The sequence below is a fragment of the Morus notabilis genome, unplaced genomic scaffold (genome assembly GCF_000414095.1).
Source record: "Morus notabilis unplaced genomic scaffold, ASM41409v2 Scaffold818, whole genome shotgun sequence".
In the NCBI taxonomy this organism is placed as follows: domain Eukaryota; kingdom Viridiplantae; phylum Streptophyta; class Magnoliopsida; order Rosales; family Moraceae; genus Morus; species Morus notabilis.
Genome location: NW_010358179.1, coordinates 181,616 through 192,523, shown reverse-complemented (window position 1 = coordinate 192,523; position 10,908 = coordinate 181,616). Strand labels below are relative to the sequence as shown.

Below are 10,908 nucleotides of genomic sequence, written 5' to 3'. Positions count from 1 at the left end.
TTTTTTTTTTTTAAAAAAAAAAAAAAAAAAAAAAAAAACGGATAGCATCAAAAGTTAAAACACATCAACGAAAAACGAAGCAAAAACAAACAAACAAACATAGAAATACGTGTACATAGTTTCTAAAATATACATACTATATACTATATTATATAGGGACTCACATTGAAGACTGTAAATGCAAGCTCCCATGGATAAAACAGACCTTCCTTGGGACCCGAGAAACTACAGACGTTTCGAAACTCCTCATCAAAATCCACCACTCCCCGATCGCCAACACAGTATTCTTTGGTCAGATTCTTCTTTGTCGACCGTCTCAAAGGTCCTAAAGCCATGCCTTTTTGTCCCTTCCACTGAACGTCAACAAAAAAGAATAACTCCCTTTTCTCTCCCAAATTCGGCCCTTCAAGCCCTCTAACCGACAACATTACTTCTAATTTCTTCGACCATAGCCATGGCGGCCATCTCATTATCTTCTTCACCACCATTGTTTTTCAGAAGACAAGAAAAACCAACAGTCTCCACAACAGTAGAGAAAGAGAGAGAGTTCTTTTCTTTTTTTTCTTTTTCTTTTTTTTTTTTTTTTTTGAGAAATGGGTAATCGAGAATTGAGGGAGAGAAACGAGGATTGTGGAGATAATTGGTTGGAGAGACCGAATCCGGAGATTGAACTTGAAAATGGGTTTTGTGGAAATTTTGAGATTTTTAAGATTTAAGAATAACAAACTGATTTTGAAAAAGTAGTAGAGAAGGAAAATTGAAAGTAGTGGGAGAAGTTGACATGTATACTATATATATAGCTTGGAATATGCCGTTTGTGAGAAGGATACATGTACACAGTACAATGCAATGCAAGGCACTTTGAAGGAGTTTTTTTTTTTAAGAAAAATAAAATAGAGAGAGAGAGAGGGAGAGATAATAGAGAGAGAGACAGAGGGAGAGAGGGGACGGCAGTAAAAAAACCACCTACGTCTCTTTATTCTATTTGCAATTTGCACCTTGGAAGTGATCTTTACTATTTTGCATATTGACCCATCTATTCTTATATATTTAAATTTGTGGCTTTCATTCTTTCTTATTCCTTTTTGGCTTTCATTTATTATGGCCCTTTTATTTCTTTTTGATACGAATTGAACCCGCAACTTCACCCCATCTAAACTCTTCAGTGCATGGCCTTGTCGTCCATTATCTCTTTTTCTTTTTTTTTTTTTTGGAAAATAGTATTAGGTAATAATTCGAAGAATCAATTTCAATTTACAATCTCATATACAATACCACTAACCAAATCAAGTATGCATTGATCTATCCAAAATTAAATTACCCTTTCTTTCTTTGGTCTTTTTAGATACAAAGGATAATTTGAAGATGAATTGTGAATTTAATACCTTGTATTTTAGGTTTAAAAAAGCATATCTTTTTGGATATCAGTAACTGTACATTTGTGTATTTCATGTGTAAAATCCACACCATTATTTCGTCAATATTATATTTTGACTATTGAGAGGATCAAAATGTTCTAAAGAGGAAAAAAAAAAGAGAGTAAATAAAACTGAAAAGTATAAAAAAAATCCAGCGAAAATTAAAAAAAGAAAAAATAAATAAAACAAGAATCCAATCTTGTATTTTAAAATTTGAGAGAGGCTTCAGGGTTTGAAGGATTTCCCTGTGTGTGTATTCATTTGTTTATTATTACTTTTTTTGTATTTTGTTTTTTATTTCAAAATTTTAAGAATTCTCATATTTTTCAATAGTTAAAATTGAGCATCAATCATTCTCGAAAGAAAATAATAATAATAATAATAAATTATGCATCAATCGTGTATACTTATACATACTTAAAATGTCCACATATACAACTAATGTATTCCAAAATAGATAATGTACATTTCAAAAAAAAAAAAGATGATATAGTTTCCTATTAAACCTAAAACAGACGGTATATATTTAATTTATTTAGTTCAATAAATTGATCTGTTATTTTTTTTCTTTTTGATACAGTTGATTATTGTTTATTAAATGATAAGATTAATTTTGATTTACAGTTGCTATATATTGTAGCAAATTTATTAAAACCTCACTTGTATGTTTTTTATTACTGATACTTTCTATACCTAGAATTCAAAAAAAAAAAAAAAATCCTTTTGTGTGATACGTTCTTTCCTTACTTGGTCATGTTGGAGAAATTATGTGAGATTTAACTTTCAGAACTTATCGTCAATAAACTCTCTCCGAATATGGATAAAAACTGAGAAATCCCTTTTTTTTTTTTTTTCTGAAAATCGTATAAGTGTTTGTATGTAGGTGTTATTTTTTTATTTTTTTATTTTTTTTTAGAATGATATAGGTGTTTACTTGATAATATTGAAAGGTTTCTTTTAACAGAATTTAAAAGGTGTTTGAGTAGAAATCTCTTTTTTTTTAATATCTTGATGTTTATAGAAAAGTATTTGATAGGGTAAATATGAGAAATCAACTAAGGAAAGATATTTGAAGAAGATTCTAAATTTGAACGGGTTTTCTTTTTTGTTTTCCATGATTTCTAGATATGGAATGGATATATAAAAAGAAAATTTCAAAATACAAAGAATGTTTTTCAATAATTTTCCTATCCATATATTTGTATTTTTTTTAGGAATCAAAAAAATTTCATTTGAAGATACTATATGTTAAAGAGTCAGGTGTGCTTGATGTTTGGTGATTGTATTGTATTTTCGTTGGTGATTGTATTGTCCTTTTATATTTTGAAATATATTTTTTCATTTCAAAAATAAAAAATATTTCATAATTCCACGGGAGTATTATCCGAAAAATAAGTTTTCGCAACTACCTAAATATGGTTACACTGTTAAAGAATATCCTTGCCGCGAAAATATTGGTTCATTGAGCTATTTGGATTGCCTCAATTAATATCAGAATCTCCTATTATGGGACGGCGTTTATTTTATTTTATTTATTTTTTAATCGGTTCCTTACTTTTTCTTTTCTATTTTTCTTTTGAAAATTTCTCTAGTAAGTATAAAATAAAAAATAAAAAAATAAAAAAAAACTATCAAAAGTCTCTATTTTACATCCACTACATTTATATCAGAAATTGTATGTTCTGTGTATTTTTTACAGTCTCATGTGTTTTTAATCAAATTAAACAGTGATACAAAAGTCATACTGATAAGAGGTCTTGCAAGATAGAGTAAAAAAAAACATAAAAAGATCTGTTCATGGTAGGACATCCTTACAAGTAAGGTCAGTTTTCGACTGTTAAATCACATCATATTCATAAAGATTTGAGTAATCTTGACAAATACTCATTGAAAATACATGGATCAAAATTTTTATTCGTTACTCTTGATTCATAACCTTTTTAGTCAAATAATTACACTAATAAAAAGTATTTATCAAGAATAAGAAATAAAGGTCCAGACTCACACTTTAAGAGTAAATTTTTTATTTTTTTTACATATTTTACTATAAACTTGAACACTGCAAATATATGATCGTTTGGTTCATAAATTTAAATTTTGTGATAAAAAATAACAATAGCCCATTGAGAATCTATAAAAGAAATCTACATTTTTTTTTCCCTTGAGGTGGATAACATTTGTATGTTAGTGTGAAAAAGAAAAAATAAAAACAAAACATACATACATAGCATTTTTAGTGCACGTGTTGGGTTGGTGGGGAGAAGTTGCACACGTGCGCAAAAAGATGCAGAGGAAAAAAGTTGACAAATATTTGTCAATGCCTCGCAATTCGCATAATTGAAAGGGAAACGCCTAAAAACTTAAAACTTGAGAATTCTTCTTTTCTTTTCTTTTTTTATCCTTTTCTTTTCTTTCCCACGAAACTTTTGTGCTTTTGTAGGTAAAGCTAAAGCATTCACCGTATTTGTGTGTTCCTAAAAAGATTAACATTAAATTAAAAATCAAACAAAAAAATATGTAAAATTGGTAAAACTTAATACACGATACTTCAAAAGCAAAGTTACAATACGGATAAGATAATTTTTTTACCTTGTCGTAATTTTTTTAAGTGTTAAAAAAATTTATGATGGGGTTAAGAAGCACTACCGGAGATAATTTTTAGACTATATTAGAAAATGAGAATATAAATGCATTAATTATTAAGGATTGAAGACTATTATAAATTAAAGAAAATACATATTTTTAGCATTATTTGACAATGTGTCTACATCTATAAACTAAAGAATAAACGGAAAAAATTCACTAGTTATGAACATTATACGCAGGCTCTATGAAAATACAAATTATACTAATATAATCAAATGCATTACTGAAGATTAACATCATCATAATATATAGTAGCAATTGGTTGATGAAAAAAATGATCTAAAACGTTAAAAAACAAAAACCGCAAAACAAAATATAACATATAAGATCATTTTTAAATCACATTTGAACTGTTAAGTGAAAAACATGTACGTCCTAACTTCTTAAAAAAAATAAAAAGGTTATTATTTTTACTGTAACAAATTAAAATGAAAAACTCGAATTAAAAAATTAAAGGCACGTTTAGAATCCGTTTAGTTTGCTGATTCGAGTTTTTAATTTAAGTTGAGATGTGACTTTATGTGAGAACTTTGTACTGTAGTAAAAAGTTAGATGTGACTGTTTCTGAGAGCTTTTTACTGTAACAAAACTCAAATTCTAAACTCGAATCGGTAAAATGAACGGGGCCTTAGTTCGTTCATTTGAGTTTTTAATTCGAGTTGATATGTAATTTTATGTGATAATTTTTTATTATAATAAAAAAATTAAATGTGATTATTTTTTAAAGTTTTTTTACTGTAATAAAATTAAAATTTTAAACTTAAATTAGTGAACAGATAAAGGGTAAAAAAAAGGAAAAAAAACACGTGCCGTTTATCCGAAAAATATCGTCTCGGGAAATGCAGATCTATCCAATAACAGGAAGCTGTGATAAATGCTGGGTGACGGACACGTTAGCAACCACACGGCAATAGCCAACAAGGCCAATCTGAACACCAAAAATGCTCAGTAAAGAAAACCACTCTTGATTTTATTTTTTATCAAAACGTGCTTGCATTTAACACGAGTCCCACGAGTCCACAAGATATGCGGGTCCCACATTCCCCTTCACCGTTTAATTCTAAAAAAATGGTCTGAATTAACCTTTCTATTTCTCACTGTTAAAAAAAGAGAGAACAAAAATACCTCTATATTTTATTTTTTTGGACCATCAAAACCTCACTATTTGGCATGTCAGAGGCGCGTAACATTTAGGAACGTTGAATCATAATTTATAATTTTTATAATATTTTTTTTATAAAAATTATACATAAAATAAAAATAATTTTAAATTATAATTTTAAATATATAAGTTTAACGTCATCTTACATCCTGTTTAATTGTTTTGAATATATATGCATAATTTTCTTCAAAGTTGATTTATTCTCTTAAAAATAGTGATATGGTTAAGAAAAATAAAGTTGAACATATCATTGAAAAAGGGATTTTAGTGGGTAAATCATTAGTCAATTGGAGATTACGTAAAAGGAAATAAATATTTTACCATAACAAATTTGAGATAAGCACGTGATTACGTCTTATAAATTATATAAATACATCATATCACTGACGAAAACGGCTAAAAATAAAAGCTCGAAATATAATCTGTCAAGGAAATAAAGTTCATAACATATTGTTTTGAATCAATAATTAACAACTGAGAAGATCCTAAACTGATTAGGTATTTTTAAATGCAATACAAGACAAAATTGGCACTAGTATGAATTTCAGAGTCCGTTTGTTTCTCTCGTTTAAAATTATAATTTTATTATAATATTTTTTTTCTCATAAAAGATTTAAATAAAAAATTCAGATCAATGATTCTCTCAAATAAAATTTAAATTTAAAAATAAAATTATTAATTTAAATGCCTAAACTAAATTAGCCATAAATTCTATCTTATGCTGTCTAACACAGTAGCCATTGGTTTGTTAGCTGGTCAAATACACAATCAATTCACCATTAAGAGGTAGAGTTTTCTTGTACCACACGTGTCTGTAGGAAGTCTCCCATCACCAGACACGGATTCAGATGGGGCCCAGTGGGACACGTGGTACAGTTAAAAATTATAAAAAATTCATTTTAAAATGATTTTATTTTTTATATAAAAATAAAAATAAAAACGTTTTTAATCTCAGACAGAAATTATTTTTAAAAATGTGTTTAATAATTTTATCAAGATATAATTTTCAGTATAAAAAACTCCATTAATGTCTCTCTTTCTTTCTCTCTGCTCGATAGAGGAGAAAATGAAAATAAAAAACGAAAAACGACTAAAGTCATTTTTCATTTCTCTCTCATTTTATACTAAATTAAAAAATTATTTTTATTTTAATTTTTTATCTTTATTACACCAAATGTCATTTTAAAAACGTTTTCATTTTTTTTTGAAAAACCTGAAAAATAAAAATATGATCAATTTCAAACGCGACTAATATTTCTTCATATTTTTTTATAACCTTTTATACTGTGCTGCCACTCTCATTGGTTGTTTTTATTTTTTGAGTGACATAATTTGTTAATTTAAATTTTTAATTTTAGAAAAGATATAATTTTATCTAAAAAATTTTAATTATAATAAAAATATTAAATATATTTATTTATGAGAATTTTTTATTATAATAAATTTTAAATTTTAAATTTAAATTGATAAAACGAAGTATCACACTCTTTTTTTCCTTTTATTTTGTCTCTATGGCTGGCTCTCACACACGACTGTTGGATCACTTGTTTTTACTTTTACTTCGCAAAACATTACAATGACATCAACATACACAAACCCCTCTCTCTCTCTCTTATTTTTTTAATCCTTTTGATTTTTTTTTCTTTTTTTTCTTCTTTTTAGCATACGTATCATAACATACTTCTATCTTTAAAAAGAAACAAAAATATTGTTAAAGTGACGTTTATTTTAAAGATTTTATTTAATTTAGAATTATAATTTTAGTTTTATTGTAGTGTTTTTTAATAAAAATTTAAAATTTTAAAAATTAAATTTATAAATTATGATTTTAAACTCATAAATTAAAGGTCACTTAAATTTTGAGATTTTATCTCTTTCTCTCCTCCAATTCCTTTTTGTTTTAAAAAATTTCTTTTCACATTTTACCCAGCCATCTTAACAGATCATTTGTTTATTTATATTCTTAATTTACTTTTTAAATTCATGTAGTATATTGAAATATACACTATAAATTATTATAGATATATTAATTCTATTTTAAATTATTGTGGAATAATTATGAAAAAGTATACGAAAATCAATTGTATAGGAAATAAATGGAACCATTTAGAAGTATGTGTTTTTTAAAACCTAATTTTAATGATTTATTATAGAGTGATTTGTGCCCCCACTAAATTTAAATCATGAATCCGTCATTAATTTATACCACACTGCCACTTGATCCAAAGTGAACTTTTTGTATGATATTGAGGGAGAAAAAAAACAGAGAAGAAGAAGAAAATTATTCTTCATTTAATAACTTCTCTAATTGATTGATTCTAATTAGTTTATAGTACCCAGTGGTGAAGTTAAGATTTTATTTTAGAAGGGTGTAAACTAAAAATGTTAAAAAACTCTAATAGAATCAACTCCTAATACTATTAAGTAATATTTTTTTTTTTTTGTTTTGAGACTTTAGTTTTTTTTGTTTGAAAATATTACTCTCACAAGAATTAGTTTAATAAAAAATAAATTTAAGTGAAATCGACTAAAATACACGTTCCAATCAAAATGTGTTTTAGATTAAGCAAAATATATTTGAGTAATAAAGACTTTAACCAGTAAATTAGATAAAAAAAATTTATTTAGAAGGTACATAATACATATGAGAAAACAGTAGTTGAGAGTGTCACAAGGAAAAAAAAAGATATTTAAGTACGCAGGGACACATTTGAAACAAAAATAATATAACTTCAACGAGAGTAAATTAGAAAAAATTTGTTTATGAGAAAGTAGCAATTGAGTGAGTTATTTCAAAAAAAACAAAAACTTAAACTAAGGTAGGGACACATTTGAGAAATATTATTTTAATGGTTTGTTTTAAAAAAAAAATATGAGGCACACTTTTGATATAAAAAAAGTTTATATGAAAGAAAAAATATTTTCATAAGAGTAAATTAGGAAAAAAAAAAAGTTTAAGTTGGTGTATTCAAAAGTATAAGATTTAATAGAAAAAGATCAAAAAATAATAATAAGAAAATAAGACAAAAAAATAATTGATATTGAATTTTGTGGAGATATATTTAAAATTGTTAATAGGGTGCATATATGAAAAATTTTGAGGAAGCATTTAATGAAAATAAAAAATAAAAATAAAAAAATCCAGGAAAGCATATGCCCCTTAGGGACTCTCCTCCCTCCGCCACTAGTAGTACCATAGAAAGTAAGAAACTAAGGCGAACAAATTTATTCTTAGAGATCATATAAAGCACTCCCATTTAATGTTTTGCTTTTTTTTTTTAATGTGTTTAATTTTTTGTGTCTCAAAAGGTATCTAAATAATTATATTTCTTTTCATGTAATTTAATGGATTAAAAGATCAAAGCATGAAAAAGACAATTAAAGGTATTTCAACCTTTTAAAATAATTTAGTTGGTTAGACGTCATATTACAAACTAAATTAGATAGATAATTCAAGCCTATAATTTTGTAAATGTGATCCATTTTGTAACTCAATTTTTCTAATTTATACGAGAGTTTCTCTAGTAGGACTAGAGAAAATAAATTAACAGTAATTTTTTAATTTCAGTCATTAAATTTGTATAAAAAAATTATCTATTTTTCATATTTTTATATTTTAATATAGTTTTAATTCCCTATTTATACATGTTAACCACCAACTCTCATATCTTTTTATCCCGGAAAATCTGGTTCACGGTGACTTTGATGGAGTCATTATCAATGACAATTGAGAACGTTGAATCTCGCAACAAATTAACTAATATTTACCTTTCTGTACATTCATAATTTTAGTGGGTAAATCATATCGTCAATTGGAGATTACATAAAAGGAAATAAATATTTTACCATAACAAATTTGAGATAAACACGTGATTACGTCTCATAAATTATATAAATACACCATATCACGGACGAAAACGGTTCCGTCAAGAAAATAAAGGTCACAACATATTGTTTTGAATCAATAATTAACAACGAAGAAGATTCTAAACTGATTAGGTCATTTTAAATGCAATATGGGACCTAATTGGCACCAATTTGAATTTTAAGAGTCCGTTTATTTCACACGTTTAAAATTATAATTATGATTCTATTATAATATTTTTTTCTCATAAAAAATTTAAATAAAAAAATTAAAATTATTAATTTAAACACGTAAACTATATTGATCGTAAATCTTATTTAAAATTAAAATTATTAATTTAAATGCGTAAATTAATTCGGCCATAGATCCTATCTCATGTGTAATCTAGAGCCATTGATTTGTTAGCTGGTCAAATACACAATCAATTCACCATTAAGAGGTAAATAAAACATAGGTGCATGCTTGACATGCTAGAGTTTTCTTGTCCACACGTGTCTGTAGGAAGTCTCCTATTTGTACCAGACACGGATTCAGATAAAGCTAATGGAGACACGTGCCATCATTGAAAATAATGGTCATGTTTAAAATTAATTCTATTTTTATTTTTTATATTTAAAAAAAAAATTTAAAACGTTATCAAAATAGCGTTTAATATTATAAAAATAAAAAAGGAAAAATAAAAATACTTTTTTAATTTAGTGTAAAATAAGAAAAAAAATAAAAAATGACTTTAATCGTTTTTTATTTTTTATTTTTATTTTCTCATCTCTCGAGCAGAGAGAAAAAGAGAGATATTAATGAATTTTTTTACATTAAAAATAATCTCTTGATAAAAACTACCAAATACATTTTTAAAAATAATTTATGTTTGAAATTAAAAATATTTTTATTTTCATAAAAAAATAAAATTATTTTGAAATGAGTTTCAAACACCCCCAATGTTTTTTAATATTTTTATGACCTTTTTTAGTGTGCCCCCACTCCAATTGGTTACTTTTATTTTTTCACTCTCTTTTCCTTTCGAGTAATACAGATTTTAACAAGTAAATTAGATAAAAAATTTATTTAGGAAGTACATAATATATATGAGAAAATAATAGTTAAGAGTGTCACAAGAAAAAGAGAAAGATATTTAAGCACGCAGGGACATATTTGAAACAAAAAATAATATAACTTCAATGAGAGTAAATTAGAAAAAATATGTTTATGACAAAGTAGTAATTGAGTGAGTTATTTAAAAAAAAAAAAAAACTTAAATTAGGGTATGGACGCATTTGAGAAATATTATTTTAATGGTTTATTTTTAAAAAAATATATGAGGCACACTTTTGATATAAAAAAGATTTATATGAAAGAAAAAAAATCTTTTCATAAGAGTAAATTAGGAAAAGAATTTTAAGTTGGTGTATTAAAAAATATAAGATTTAATAGAAAAGGACAAAATAATAATTGAGATTAAATTTTGTAGAGATATATTTAAAATTGTTAATAGGGTGCATATATGAAAAATTTTGAGGAAGCATTTAATGACAATAAAAAAAAAAAAATCCAAGAAAGCATATGCCCCTGAAGGACTCACCTCGCTCCGCCGCTAGTAGTACCATAGAAAGTAAGAAACTAAGGCGAACAAATTTATTCTTAGAGATAATATAAAGCACTCCCATTTAATGTTTTTTTTTTTTTTTTAATTCAGATGACGTGTTTAATTTTTTGTGTTTCAAAAGGTGTGTAAATAATTAGATTTGTTTTTTTTTTTTTAATTCAGATGACGTGTTTAATTTTTTGTGTTTCAATAGGTGTGTAAATAATTAGATTTT

General features: G+C 25.8%; 1 protein-coding gene across 1 annotated transcript in view; it reads right to left on the bottom strand.

The window, feature by feature from the left end:
* LOC112090427 overlaps positions 1-864 on the bottom strand; it is a 5,210-nt gene extending 4,346 nt beyond the window's left edge. Inside the window, exon 1 of the mRNA XM_024161701.1 lies at positions 165-864. Coding sequence (XP_024017469.1) covers positions 165-488 — 324 coding nt within the window. The 5' untranslated portion in view covers positions 489-864. The remainder of the gene's footprint in view (positions 1-164) is intronic.
* Between the last annotated feature and the right edge of the window lie 10,044 nt (positions 865-10,908).